The 16,116-nt window shown below is 39.9% G+C and overlaps 1 gene segment (V, D, J or C); it reads left to right on the top strand.

Moving 5' to 3' along the window:
• LOC127533691 (Ig kappa chain V region Mem5-like) overlaps window positions 1-15,869 on the top strand; it is a 63,359-nt gene extending 47,490 nt beyond the window's left edge. The window contains 2 exon segments of the V gene segment in view: window positions 3,156-3,187; window positions 15,297-15,869. Of these exon segments, the coding sequence occupies window positions 3,156-3,187; window positions 15,297-15,616 (352 nt within the window).
• The last annotated feature ends 247 nt before the right edge of the window (window positions 15,870-16,116 follow it).

The following is a 16,116-nucleotide window of genomic DNA, read 5'->3' as shown; positions in this document are numbered from 1 at the left end:
AGTCTTAAGCTTTTTTTTTTTTTGGAAAGACAGAGTTGAAGATTCACACTTTAAGAGGAGTGAAACTTACATAAATTATTATAAGATTTTTGTTAGTAAAATCCCTGATTTGCATCCATGTGTGGCCTCCTCTCCTCTGTCTCTTCACAGCATCCTGCACACAGCTGATCCACAGTCATGTTAACCTCTGTCATGTATCATCAGTGTCTGTCTGTCCTACAGTGGAAGTCAATGTGTCCTCCTGTGTCTCTGCTCTCCCCTCCAGCTGGTCCCATGGTCAGGCCCTCAGTCTCTCTGCTCCCTCCCTCCTCTGAGCAGCTCTCCGGAGGCTCGGCCACGCTGGCCTGCCTGCTGAGCGGCTACTCTCCTCAGGGAGCCGTGGTGAGCTGGGAGGTGGACGGGACGGAGTTGACAGAGGGGGTCCTGAGCAGCTCCGAGGAGGAGAAGAGCGGACGCTACAGCAGCAGCAGCACCCTGAGTCTGAGCCGGGAGCGCTGGATGGAAGGAGAGCAGTACTCCTGCCGTGTCGTCCATCATGACCACAGGCAGAGCCGCTCCCTCCACAGGAGCCAGTGTCAGGACTAGAGGGAGCAGCTGAAGCCCAGGACAGGAGCTCTGTGTGGGGGGAGCAGGAGGAGCACAGCTGCTGCTCTGATCACTGTCACTGTCAATGTTTGTAGAGGAAGCTCAAGCTTTGTGTGACAGACAGCAACACTGCTGTAAAGTGTTGGACAGCAGAAATTTAGAGAATAATGTGTTCAGCTGAGCAGCTTTATGTGACTTTGCTTCATAACTGTCATGTTGATGTTTCTGGCTAATAAAGTTTGCATGAAGAAATAAGATGATGAAGTGTTTTGGCCTTTTTTCTCATCATAAATAATCAAAACTTTCCCCTTCTTTTCTGACAATAAATGAGAACAGATGTTCCAGGTTTTTAGCACTTGTTGAAACATACAATTTTTGAAACAAGACAACATATTTCTGGTATTTCTCATGTTCTGCTTCATATAACGATGCCAAAATCTGAACAACAGCATGAAATCAATGTGCAACCTTTAACAAATTACTGACTTTGTATTGCAGTTCATTTTTATGCACATGCAACCAACTTGGTATATTTAATTTCCAGCTTTTTGTCAACAATAACTGAGGCTTTTTCCCATCAGTTCTCCAGTATTTACCAATGTCTTCATGTTAAAGTCCTAGGGAGGGACGGCCACTACAGCTGGAGCAGCACCCTGAGCCTCCCTGCAGAGCAGTGGAGGAAGGCAGGCTCAGTGAGCTGTGAGGCCAGTCTGGATGGACACAGTCCTGTCAGTCAAAGCCTGGACCCTGAGCGCTGCTCAGAGTAGAGCTTCAGCAACAGCTGCTGTGTGGAAATCATGTTTGTGAGATCTTCATCAAGCTGCACATCTCCTCTCTTCTCACATTTCTGCTAATTCATTGCAAATTCTATGTTAAATCAGTGATGTGAAACTGATCTTCCTCATGTTCTGCTTCATATCCATTTACCAAAGGCCTAAAATAAAAGTACAATTTAGATCTACTCACTGTCTTTAAAAAAAAATAAAAAATTTCACAATATTTTTTTCATGAATCAAATCTCATAATTCCATCACACTTTTGATTAACATCCAGTGAGGTTTCAAGAAACAGTTTTATTACAGGCATCAATATATTATGAATTCTAAAATATATATCTGAATTTTTTAAGACTACATTATGCTCGTGCTATATGTGCTGACAAATTAAAAAAATAACAAAATACTGCTATCTGCGTCCTTTCTGCGAACTCATTGACAAACACAAAAAAGAGAAGTTTTTATGATACACGTCTAATCTAAAAATACATGTAAGATGCTGAGTATGTTTCGGTTTTATTTAGATTCACTGTTTCTGCTTGATCACTCTTGTGTTGTGTTCACTGAACCAGTAAGTCTCATTGCTATCAGCTTTCTGCACCTGCAACCTTCGGTAAAACTGTGAGAGGTTTTTGTACGACTATAAATCACTGTGTGAGCACAGTGGCACTGTTAATTGCATGAACACTCTCACAGTAGTAAACTGCTGCATCTTCAGCCTGAACTCCAGTGATGGTCAAAGAGAAGTCAGTGCTTCTTCCACTGCCACTGAATCGAGCTGGTGTTCCAGAATGACGTACATTTAAATGTCTTATAAGGAGCTTTGGAGCTTCTCCAGACTTCTGTTGATACCAGAATACACATAAATTTACATTATTACAAATGTAAACTGGAGTGCTAACTTTACAGTTCAGAGTGACAGTGGATCCTGGAGTCAATGTCACTACTGGAGGTTGAGTCACAGTCACCTGACTGCTGCATCCTGCAAACAAAAAAAACAAGAACAAATGATTCATTTATCAGCAGAAATAAATGAGACAAAAGGCAGAACATCGTGTCTGAAATGTTGCTGAGTGAATGAACCTGTAAAACAGCAGCAGAGCAGCGTCCAGATGAGGATGGAGATGAGAGTCATGGTGGTTGTGCTTTCTGCTGTGTTGACTGACAGATGTGAGTCCTGCAGTGTTGAACTCACAGGACTATAAACCTTCTCACTTCACATCAGCTGATGATGCAAAGCCTCCTCTCTATGGAAATGATTTGTCTGCTGTCAACACACTGGAGGCAATGTGGGACACAAAATGAGGAGAAACACTGTTTGGATTTACACTAAATATCATCTCAATGGAACACAGGAAAATATGTTTGAAATATATTTGAGAATTTTCAACATTTGGATTAAAATTGTGCAGGGGTGGTTGGTATAAGTTCTCTTCTCGTTCTGTTTTTTAACACTTATGTTAATTTAACATATTTTATTTTTAAACTTTTATTGTTGTAGTTTGACTCATTGTTTTTGTATACATTTTATTTCTTAGTCTTTCAAATGAATATATTACAGGGAAATTTCACAGTTTCCCCTCAACTCTCAGATGTTTCCATAAAATCATGAAAATGATCTTAAATTAGGAAACAATTTAAATCGGCTCAAGGTAATCGTTTTGAGCATGAAAGAAAGAAGAAAACTCTCAAGTTTTATTGAGGAAAAAGTAAATTTTCAGTAGTTAGATGCTTGTTCTCAGTGCAGGAGGTTTTTGTACGGCCACTCAATGAGTTTGTATCACTGTGGTACACTTTTGGTGGAGGAACCAAACTCATCATTCACTGTAAGTACCAGAATTTTATTATTTCTACAATATAAAATATGCTTCAAAGTTCTGCATCAAGATCTGATAAAACAAGAATTTGTTTTACTGATAATTTGTATTTTGTAGATTTTTCTGATCATTTTATCATCATGGCTGAAATCACAAGTGTGGTATGAAAAGAGCACAAACAATTAAATTATGAGAATGTAACATTTTCTTGTATTGTAGATGATTAATATATGATAAACAACTAGAATTTTAACAGTTTTCATGTGGAATTAATTGTGTACAATCAATACTATCAAATTAAACCATGAGGTAGTTCATGTTGTAATTTTTAAACTTGGATCGTTGGACACAAAACCCGATACACATGCTGATAAAAAATAAATTTAAATGTATATTAACGTTAACAGTAGTTTGAGTTTGCAGCTCCTCAGTTTCAGGTGGTGAGAAGGAAGTGAAACAAACAGATGATAACGTCTTCAACTGTGTGCAGACATTTCATTTCTATCATCAACAAAATCGTTGAGGCGAGAAATCTCTGTCAGTGTTCGTTACATTTACACCTGAGTTATGTGGAACATTTTGGTGTCAGTCTTTGACATTTTTCATGAGACACACAGTTGAAGATTCACACTTTAAGAGGCAAAGTTACATCAATTATTATAAGATTTTTGTTAGTAAAATCCCTGATTTGCATCCATGTGTGGCCTCCTCTCCTCTGTCTCTTCACAGCATCCTGCACACAGCTGATCCACAGTCATGTTAACCTCTGTCATGTATCATCAGTGTCTGTCTGTCCTACAGTGGAAGTCAATGTGTCCTCCTGTGTCTCTGCTCTCCCCTCCAGCTGGTCCCATGGTCAGGCCCTCAGTCTCTCTGCTCCCTCCCTCCTCTGAGCAGCTCTCCGGAGGCTCGGCCACGCTGGCCTGCCTGCTGAGCGGCTACTCTCCTCAGGGAGCCGTGGTGAGCTGGGAGGTGGACGGGACGGAGTTGACAGAGGGGGTCCTGAGCAGCTCCGAGGAGGAGAAGAGCGGACGCTACAGCAGCAGCAGCACCCTGAGTCTGAGCCGGGAGCGCTGGATGGAAGGAGAGCAGTACTCCTGCCGTGTCGTCCATCATGACCACAGGCAGAGCCGCTCCCTCCACAGGAGCCAGTGTCAGGACTAGAGGGAGCAGCCGAAGCCCAGGACAGGAGCTCTGTGTGGGGGGAGCAGGAGGAGCACAGCTGCTGCTCTGATCACTGTCACTGTCAATGTTTGTAGAGGAAGCTCAAGCTTTGTGTGACAGACAGCAACACTGCTGTAAAGTGTTGGACAGCAGAAATTTAGAGAATAATGTGTTCAGCTGAGCAGCTTTATGTGACTTTGCTTCATAACTGTCATGTTGATGTTTCTGGCTAATAAAGTTTGCATGAAGAAATAAGATGATGAAGTGTTTTGGCCTTTTTTCTCATCATAAATAATCAAAACTTTCCCCTTCTTTTCTGACAATAAATGAGAACAGATGTTCCAGGTTTTTAGCACTTGTTGAAACATACAATTTTTGAAACAAGACAACATATTTCTGGTATTTCTCATGTTCTGCTTCATATAACGATGCCAAAATCTGAACAACAGCATGAAATCAATGTGCAACCTTTAACAAATTACTGACTTTGTATTGCAGTTCATTTTTATGCACATGCAACCAACTTGGTATATTTAATTTCCAGCTTTTTGTCAACAATAACTGAGGCTTTTTCCCATCAGTTCTCCAGTATTTACCAATGTCTTCATGTTAAAGTCCTAGGGAGGGACGGCCACTACAGCTGGAGCAGCACCCTGAGCCTCCCTGCAGAGCAGTGGAGGAAGGCAGGCTCAGTGAGCTGTGAGGCCAGTCTGGATGGACACAGTCCTGTCAGTCAAAGCCTGGACCCTGAGCGCTGCTCAGAGTAGAGCTTCAGCAACAGCTGCTGTGTGGAAATCATGTTTGTGAGATCTTCATCAAGCTGCACATCTCCTCTCTTCTCACATTTCTGCTAATTCATTGCAAATTCTATGTTAAATCAGTGATGTGAAACTGATCTTCCTCATGTTCTGCTTCATATCCATTTACCAAAGGCCTAAAATAAAAGTACAATTTAGATCTACTCACTGTCTTTAAAAAAAAATAAAAAAATTTCACAATATTTTTTTTCATGAATCAAATCTCATAATTCCATCACACTTTTGATTAACATCCAGTGAGGTTTCAAGAAACAGTTTTATTACAGGCATCAATATATTATGAATTCTAAAATATATATCTGAATTTTTTAAGACTACATTATGCTCGTGCTATATGTGCTGACAAATTAAAAAAATAACAAAATACTGCTATCTGCGTCCTTTCTGCGAACTCATTGACAAACACAAAAAAGAGAAGTTTTTATGATACACGTCTAATCTAAAAATACATGTAAGATGCTGAGTATGTTTCGGTTTTATTTAGATTCACTGTTTCTGCTTGATCACTCTTGTGTTGTGTTCACTGAACCAGTAAGTCTCATTGCTATCAGCTTTCTGCACCTGCAACCTTCGGTAAAACTGTGAGAGGTTTTTGTACGACTATAAATCACTGTGTGAGCACAGTGGCACTGTTAATTGCATGAACACTCTCACAGTAGTAAACTGCTGCATCTTCAGCCTGAACTCCAGTGATGGTCAAAGAGAAGTCAGTGCTTCTTCCACTGCCACTGAATCGAGCTGGTGTTCCAGAATGACGTACATTTAAATGTCTTATAAGGAGCTTTGGAGCTTCTCCAGACTTCTGTTGATACCAGAATACACATAAATTTACATTATTACAAATGTAAACTGGAGTGCTAACTTTACAGTTCAGAGTGACAGTGGATCCTGGAGTCAATGTCACTACTGGAGGTTGAGTCACAGTCACCTGACTGCTGCATCCTGCAAACAAAAAAAACAAGAACAAATGATTCATTTATCAGCAGAAATAAATGAGACAAAAGGCAGAACATCGTGTCTGAAATGTTGCTGAGTGAATGAACCTGTAAAACAGCAGCAGAGCAGCGTCCAGATGAGGATGGAGATGAGAGTCATGGTGGTTGTGCTTTCTGCTGTGTTGACTGACAGATGTGAGTCCTGCAGTGTTGAACTCACAGGACTATAAACCTTCTCACTTCACATCAGCTGATGATGCAAAGCCTCCTCTCTATGGAAATGATTTGTCTGCTGTCAACACACTGGAGGCAACGTGGGACACAAAATGAGGAGAAACACTGTTTGGATTTACACTAAATATCATCTCAATGGAACAGAGGAAAATATGTTTGAAATATATTTGAGAATTTTCAACATTTGGATTAAAATTGTGCAGGGGTGGTTGGTATAAGTTCTCTTCTCGTTCTGTTTTTTAACACTTATGTTAATTTAACATATTTTATTTTTAAACTTTTATTGTTGTAGTTTGACTCATTGTTTTTGTATACATTTTATTTCTTAGTCTTTCAAATGAATATATTACAGGGAAATTTCACAGTTTCCCCTCAACTCTCAGATGTTTCCATAAAATCATGAAAATGATCTTAAATTAGGAAACAATTTAAATCGGCTCAAGGTAATCGTTTTGAGCATGAAAGAAAGAAGAAAACTCTCAAGTTTTATTGAGGAAAAAGTAAATTTTCAGTAGTTAGATGCTTGTTCTCAGTGCAGGAGGTTTTTGTACGGCCATTTAATGAGTTTGTATCACTGTGGTACACTTTTGGTGGAGGAACCAAACTCATCATTCACTGTAAGTACCAGAATTTTATTATTTCTACAATATAAAATATGCTTCAAAGTTCTGCATCAAGATCTGATAAAACAAGAATTTGTTTTACTGATAATTTGTATTTTGTAGATTTTTCTGATCATTTTATCATCATGGCTGAAATCACAAGTGTGGTATGAAAAGAGCACAAACAATTAAATTATGAGAATGTAACATTTTCTTGTATTGTAGATGATTAATATATGATAAACAACTAGAATTTTAACAGTTTTCATGTGGAATTAATTGTGTACAATCAATACTATCAAATTAAACCATGAGGTAGTTCATGTTGTAATTTTTAAACTTGGATCGTTGGACACAAAACCCGATACACATGCTGATAAAAAATAAATTTAAATGTATATTAACGTTAACAGTAGTTTGAGTTTGCAGCTCCTCAGTTTCAGGTGGTGAGAAGGAAGTGAAACAAACAGATGATAACGTCTTCAACTGTGTGCAGACATTTCATTTCTATCATCAACAAAATCGTTGAGGCGAGAAATCTCTGTCAGTGTTCGTTACATTTACACCTGAGTTATGTGGAACATTTTGGTGTCAGTCTTTGACATTTTTCATGAGACACACAGTTGAAGATTCACACTTTAAGAGGCAAAGTTACATCAATTATTATAAGATTTTTGTTAGTAAAATCCCTGATTTTTGTCCATGTGTGGCCTCCTCTCCTCTGTCTCATCACAGCATCCTGCACACAGCTGATCCACAGTCATGTTAACCTCTGTCATGTATCATCAGTGTCTGTCTGTCCTACAGTGGAAGTCAATGTGTCCTCCTGTGTCTCTGCTCTCCCCTCCAGCTGGTCCCATGGTCAGGCCCTCAGTCTCTCTGCTCCCTCCCTCCTCTGAGCAGCTCTCCGGAGGCTCGGCCACGCTGGCCTGCCTGCTGAGCAGCTACTCTCCTCAGGGAGCCGTGGTGAGCTGGGAGGTGGACGGGACGGAGGTGACAGAGGGGGTCCTGAGCAGCTCCGAGGAGGAGAAGAGCGGACGCTACAGCAGCAGCAGCACCCTGAGTCTGAGCCGGGAGCGCTGGATGGAAGGAGAGCAGTACTCCTGCCGTGTCCTCCATCATGACCACAGGCAGAGCCGCTCCCTCCACAGGAGCCAGTGTCAGGACTAGAGGGAGCAGCTGAAGCCCAGGACAGGAGCTCTGTGTGGGGGGAGCAGGAGGAGCACAGCTGCTGCTCTGATCACTGTCACTGTCAATGTTTGTAGAGGAAGCTCAAGCTTTGTGTGACAGACAGCAACACTGCTGTAAAGTGTTGGACAGCAGAAATTTAGAGAATAATGTGTTCAGCTGAGCAGCTTTATGTGACTTTGCTTCATAACTGTCATGTTGATGTTTCTGGCTAATAAAGTTTGCATGAAGAAATAAGATGATGAAGTGTTTTGGCCTTTTTTCTCATCATAAATAATCAAAACTTTCCCCTTCTTTTCTGACAATAAATGAGAACAGATGTTCCAGGTTTTTAGCACTTGTTGAAACATACAATTTTTGAAACAAGACAACATATTTCTGGTATTTCTCATGTTCTGCTTCATATAACGATGCCAAAATCTGAACAACAGCATGAAATCAATGTGCAACCTTTAACAAATTACTGACTTTGTATTGCAGTTCATTTTTATGCACATGCAACCAACTTGGTATATTTAATTTCCAGCTTTTTGTCAACAATAACTGAGGCTTTTTCCCATCAGTTCTCCAGTATTTACCAATGTCTTCATGTTAAAGTCCTAGGGAGGGACGGCCACTACAGCTGGAGCAGCACCCTGAGCCTCCCTGCAGAGCAGTGGAGGAAGGCAGGCTCAGTGAGCTGTGAGGCCAGTCTGGATGGACACAGTCCTGTCAGTCAAAGCCTGGACCCTGAGCGCTGCTCAGAGTAGAGCTTCAGCAACAGCTGCTGTGTGGAAATCATGTTTGTGAGATCTTCATCAAGCTGCACATCTCCTCTCTTCTCACATTTCTGCTAATTCATTGCAAATTCTATGTTAAATCAGTGATGTGAAACTGATCTTCCTCATGTTCTGCTTCATATCCATTTACCAAAGGCCTAAAATAAAAGTACAATTTAGATCTACTCACTGTCTTTAAAAAAAAAAAAAAAAAATTCACAATATTTTTTTTCATGAATCAAATCTCATAATTCCATCACACTTTTGATTAACATCCAGTGAGGTTTCAAGAAACAGTTTTATTACAGGCATCAATATATTATGAATTCTAAAATATATATCTGAATTTTTTAAGACTACATTATGCTCGTGCTATATGTGCTGACAAATTAAAAAAATAACAAAATACTGCTATCTGCATCCTTTCTGCGAACTCATTGACAAACACAAAAAAGAGAAGTTTTTATGATACGTGTCTAATCTAAAACTACATGTAAGATGCTGAGTATGTTTCGGTTTTATTTAGATTCACTGTTTCTGCTTGATCACTCTTGTGTTGTGTTCACTGAACCAGTTATTCTCATTGCTATCAGCTTTCTGCACCTGCAACCTTCGGTAAAACTGTGAGAGGTTTTTGTACGACTATAAATCACTGTGTGAGCACAGTGGCACTGTTAATTGCATGAACACTCTCACAGTAGTAAACTGCTGCATCTTCAGCCTGAACTCCAGTGATGGTCAAAGAGAAGTCAGTGCTTCTTCCACTGCCACTGAATCGAGCTGGTGTTCCAGAATGACGTACGTTTAAATGTCTTATAAGGAGCTTTGGAGCTTCTCCAGACTTCTGTTGATACCAGAATACACATAAATTTACATTATTACAAATGTAAACTGGAGTGCTAACTTTACAGTTCAGAGTGACCGTGGATCCTGGAGTAAATGTCACTACTGGAGGTTGAGTCACAGTCACCTGACTGCTGCATCCTGCAAACAAAAAAACAAGAACAAATGATTCATTTATCAGCACAAATAAATGAGATAAAAGGCAGAACATGATGTCTGAAATGTTGCTGAGTGAATGAACCTGTAAAACAGCAGCAGAGCAGCGTCCAGATGAGGATGGAGATGAGAGTCATGGTGGTTGTGCTTTCTGCTGTGTTGACTGACAGATGTGAGTCCTGCAGTGTTGAACTCACAGGACTATAAACCTTCTCACTTCACATCAGCTGATGATGCAAAGCCTCCTCTCTATGGAAATGATTTGTCTGCTGTCAACACACTGGAGGCAACGTGGGACACAAGATGAGGAGAAACACTGTTTGGATTTACACTAAATATCATCTCAATGGAACAGAGGAAAATATGTTTGAAATATATTTGAGAATTTTCAACATTTGGATTAAAATTGTGCAGGGGTGGTTGGTATAAGATTTCTTCTCTTTCTGTTTTTTAACACTTATGTTAATTTAACATATTTTATTTTTAAACTTTTATTGTTGTAGTTTGACTCATTGTTTTTGTATACATTTTATTTCTTAGTCTTTCAAATGAATACATTACAGGGAAATTTCACAGTTTCCCCTCAACTCTCAGATGTTTCCATAAAATCATGAAAATGATCTTAAATTAGGAAACAATTTAAATCGGCTCAAGGTAATCATTTTGAACATGAAAGAAAGAAGAAAACTCTCAAGTTTTATTGAGGAAAAAGTAAATTTTCAGTAGTTAGATGCTTGTTCTCAGTGCAGGAGGTTTTTGTACGGCCATTTAATGAGTTTGTATCACTGTGGTGGACTTTTGGTGGAGGAACCAAACTCATCATTCACTGTAAGTACCAGAATTTTATTATTTCTACAATATAAAACATGTTTCAAAGTTCTGCATCAATATCTGATAAAACAAGAATTTATTTTACTGATCATTTGTATTTTGTAGATTTTTCTGATCATTTTATCATCATGGCTGAAATCACAAATGTGGTATGAAAAGAGCACAAACAATTAAATTATGAGAATGTAACATTTTCTTGTATTGTAGATGATTAATATATGATAAACAACTAGAATTTTAACAGTTTTCATGTGGAATTAATTGTGTACAATCAATACTATCAAATTAAACCATGAGGTAGTTCATGTTGTAATTTTTAAACTTGGATCGTTGGACACAAAACCCGATACACATGCTGATAAAAAATAAATTTAAATGTATATTAACGTTAACAGTAGTTTGAGTTTGCAGCTCCTCAGTTTCAGGTGGTGAGAAGGAAGTGAAACAAACAGATGATAACGTCTTCAACTGTGTGCAGACATTTCATTTCTATCATCAACAAAATCGTTGAGGCGAGAAATCTCTGTCAGTGTTCGTTACATTTACACCTGAGTTATGTGGAACATTTTGGTGTCAGTCTTTGACATTTTTCATGAGACACACAGTTGAAGATTCACACTTTAAGAGGCAAAGTTACATCAATTATTATATGATTTTTGTTAGTAAAATCCCTGATTTTTGTCCATGTGTGGCCTCCTCTCCTCTGTCTCTTCACAGCATCCTGCACACAGCTGATCCACAGTCATGTTAACCTCTGTCATGTATCATCAGTGTCTGTCTGTCCTACAGTGGAAGTCAATGTGTCCTCCTGTGTCTCTGCTCTCCCCTCCAGCTGGTCCCATGGTCAGGCCCTCAGTCTCTCTGCTCCCTCCCTCCTCTGAGCAGCTCTCCGGAGGCTCGGCCACGCTGGCCTGCCTGCTGAGCAGCTACTCTCCTCAGGGAGCCGTGGTGAGCTGGGAGGTGGACGGGACGGAGGTGACAGAGGGGGTCCTGAGCAGCTCCGAGGAGGAGAAGAGCGGACGCTACAGCAGCAGCAGCACCCTGAGTCTGAGCCGGGAGCGCTGGATGGAAGGAGAGCAGTACTCCTGCCGTGTCCTCCATCATGACCACAGGCAGAGCCGCTCCCTCCACAGGAGCCAGTGTCAGGACTAGAGGGAGCAGCTGAAGCCCAGGACAGGAGCTCTGTGTGGGGGGAGCAGGAGGAGCACAGCTGCTGCTCTGATCACTGTCACTGTCAATGTTTGTAGAGGAAGCTCAAGCTTTGTGTGACAGACAGCAACACTGCTGTAAAGTGTTGGACAGCAGAAATTTAGAGAATAATGTGTTCAGCTGAGCAGCTTTATGTGACTTTGCTTCATAACTGTCATGTTGATGTTTCTGGCTAATAAAGTTTGCATGAAGAAATAAGATGATGAAGTGTTTTGGCCTTTTTTCTCATCATAAATAATCAAAACTTTCCCCTTCTTTTCTGACAATAAATGAGAACAGATGTTCCAGGTTTTTAGCACTTGTTGAAACATACAATTTTTGAAACAAGACAACATATTTCTGGTATTTCTCATGTTCTGCTTCATATAACGATGCCAAAATCTGAACAACAGCATGAAATCAATGTGCAACCTTTAACAAATTACTGACTTTGTATTGCAGTTCATTTTTATGCACATGCAACCAACTTGGTATATTTAATTTCCAGCTTTTTGTCAACAATAACTGAGGCTTTTTCCCATCAGTTCTCCAGTATTTACCAATGTCTTCATGTTAAAGTCCTAGGGAGGGACGGCCACTACAGCTGGAGCAGCACCCTGAGCCTCCCTGCAGAGCAGTGGAGGAAGGCAGGCTCAGTGAGCTGTGAGGCCAGTCTGGATGGACACAGTCCTGTCAGTCAAAGCCTGGACCCTGAGCGCTGCTCAGAGTAGAGCTTCAGCAACAGCTGCTGTGTGGAAATCATGTTTGTGAGATCTTCATCAAGCTGCACATCTCCTCTCTTCTCACATTTCTGCTAATTCATTGCAAATTCTATGTTAAATCAGTGATGTGAAACTGATCTTCCTCATGTTCTGCTTCATATCCATTTACCAAAGGCCTAAAATAAAAGTACAATTTAGATCTACTCACTGTCTTTAAAAAAAAAAAAAAAAAATTCACAATATTTTTTTCATGAATCAAATCTCATAATTCCATCACACTTTTGATTAACATCCAGTGAGGTTTCAAGAAACAGTTTTATTACAGGCATCAATATATTATGAATTCTAAAATATATATCTGAATTTTTTAAGACTACATTATGCTCGTGCTATATGTGCTGACAAATTAAAAAAATAACAAAATACTGCTATCTGCATCCTTTCTGCGAACTCATTGACAAACACAAAAAAGAGAAGTTTTTATGATACGTGTCTAATCTAAAACTACATGTAAGATGCTGAGTATGTTTCGGTTTTATTTAGATTCACTGTTTCTGCTTGATCACTCTTGTGTTGTGTTCACTGAACCAGTTATTCTCATTGCTATCAGCTTTCTGCACCTGCAACCTTCGGTAAAACTGTGAGAGGTTTTTGTACGACTATAAATCACTGTGTGAGCACAGTGGCACTGTTAATTGCATGAACACTCTCACAGTAGTAAACTGCTGCATCTTCAGCCTGAACTCCAGTGATGGTCAAAGAGAAGTCAGTGCTTCTTCCACTGCCACTGAATCGAGCTGGTGTTCCAGAATGACGTACGTTTAAATGTCTTATAAGGAGCTTTGGAGCTTCTCCAGACTTCTGTTGATACCAGAATACACATAAATTTACATTATTACAAATGTAAACTGGAGTGCTAACTTTACAGTTCAGAGTGACCGTGGATCCTGGAGTAAATGTCACTACTGGAGGTTGAGTCACAGTCACCTGACTGCTGCATCCTGCAAACAAAAAAAACAAGAACAAATGATTCATTTATCAGCACAAATAAATGAGATAAAAGGCAGAACATGATGTCTGAAATGTTGCTGAGTGAATGAACCTGTAAAACAGCAGCAGAGCAGCGTCCAGATGAGGATGGAGATGAGAGTCATGGTGGTTGTGCTTTCTGCTGTGTTGACTGACAGATGTGAGTCCTGCAGTGTTGAACTCACAGGACTATAAACCTTCTCACTTCACATCAGCTGATGATGCAAAGCCTCCTCTCTATGGAAATGATTTGTCTGCTGTCAACACACTGGAGGCAACGTGGGACACAAGATGAGGAGAAACACTGTTTGGATTTACACTAAATATCATCTCAATGGAACAGAGGAAAATATGTTTGAAATATATTTGAGAATTTTCAACATTTGGATTAAAATTGTGCAGGGGTGGTTGGTATAAGATTTCTTCTCTTTCTGTTTTTTAACACTTATGTTAATTTAACATATTTTATTTTTAAACTTTTATTGTTGTAGTTTGACTCATTGTTTTTGTATACATTTTATTTCTTAGTCTTTCAAATGAATACATTACAGGGAAATTTCACAGTTTCCCCTCAACTCTCAGATGTTTCCATAAAATCATGAAAATGATCTTAAATTAGGAAACAATTTAAATCGGCTCAAGGTAATCATTTTGAACATGAAAGAAAGAAGAAAACTCTCAAGTTTTATTGAGGAAAAAGTAAATTTTCAGTAGTTAGATGCTTGTTCTCAGTGCAGGAGGTTTTTGTACGGCCATTTAATGAGTTTGTATCACTGTGGTGGACTTTTGGTGGAGGAACCAAACTCATCATTCACTGTAAGTACCAGAATTTTATTATTTCTACAATATAAAACATGTTTCAAAGTTCTGCATCAATATCTGATAAAACAAGAATTTATTTTACTGATCATTTGTATTTTGTAGATTTTTCTGATCATTTTATCATCATGGCTGAAATCACAAATGTGGTATGAAAAGAGCACAGACAATTAAATTATGAGAATGTAACATTTTCTTGTATTGTAGATGATTAATATATGATAAACAACTAGAATTTTAACAGTTTTCATGTGGAATTAATTGTGTACAATCAATACTATCAAATGAAACCATGAGGTAGTTCATGTTGTAATTTTTAAACTTGGATCGTTGGACACAAAACCCGATACACATGCTGATAAAAAATAAATTTAAATGTATATTAACGTTAACAGTAGTTTGAGTTTGCAGCTCCTCAGTTTCAGGGGTGAGAAGGAAGTGAAACAAACAGATGATAACGTCTTCAACTGTGTGCAGACATTTCATTTCTTTCATCAAGAAAATCGTTGAGGCGAGAAATCTCTGTCAGTGTTCGTTACATTTACACCTGAGTTATGTGGAACATTTTGGTGTCAGTCTTTGACATTTTTCATGAGATACACAGTTGAAGATTCACACTTTAAGACTCAAAGTTACATCAATTGTTTTATGATTTTTGTTAGTAAAATCCCTGATTTTTGTCCATGTGTGGCCTCCTCTCCTCTGTCTCATCACAGCATGCTGCACACAGCTGATCCACAGTCATGTTAACCTCTGTCATGTATCATCAGTGTCTGTCTGTCCTACAGTGGAAGTCAATGTGTCCTCCTGTGTCTCTGCTCTCCCCTCCAGCTGGTCCCATGGTCAGGCCCTCAGTCTCTCTGCTCCCTCCCTCCTCTGAGCAGCTCTCCGGAGGCTCGGCCACGCTGGCCTGCCTGCTGAGCGGCTACTCTCCTCAGGGAGCCGTGGTGAGCTGGGAGGTGGACGGGACGGAGGTGACAGAGGGGGTCCTGAGCAGCTCCGAGGAGGAGAAGAGCGGACGCTACAGCAGCAGCAGCACCCTGAGTCTGAGCCGGGAGCGCTGGATGGAAGGAGAGCAGTACTCCTGCCGTGTCCTCCATCATGACCACAGGCAGAGCCGCTCCCTCCACAGGAGCCAGTGTCAGGACTAGAGGGAGCAGCCGAAGCCCAGGACAGGAGCTCTGTGTGGGGGGAGCAGGAGGAGCACAGCTGCTGCTCTGATCACTGTCACTGTCAATGTTTGTAGAGGAAGCTCAAGCTTTGTGTGACAGACAGCAACACTGCTGTAAAGTGTTGGACAGCAGAAATTTAGAGAATAATGTGTGCAGCTGAGCAGCTTTATGTGACTTTGCTTCATAACTGTCATGTTGATGTTTCTGGCTAATAAAGTTTGCATGAAGAAATCAGATGGTGAAGTGTTTTGGCCTCTTTTCTCATCATGAGCAATCAAAAGTTTCCCCTTTGTTTCTGACAGTGAATGAGAAGAGATGTTCCAGATTTTTTACACTTTTTGAAGCAAATTTTTACAGAAACAAGACAGTATATTTCAGATATTTCTCATGTTCTGCTTCATATATTATTATAACAATGCCCAAACTTGACCAAGAGCATGAAATCAATATGCAACTTTAAATAAATGACTGTATTTGTA

The sequence above is a fragment of the Acanthochromis polyacanthus genome, chromosome 1 (genome assembly GCF_021347895.1).
Source record: "Acanthochromis polyacanthus isolate Apoly-LR-REF ecotype Palm Island chromosome 1, KAUST_Apoly_ChrSc, whole genome shotgun sequence".
NCBI classification, from domain to species: Eukaryota; Metazoa; Chordata; class Actinopteri; family Pomacentridae; genus Acanthochromis; species Acanthochromis polyacanthus.
The sequence above is the reverse complement of the archived record's forward strand: the minus strand, read 5'-3'. Positions and strand labels throughout refer to the sequence as shown.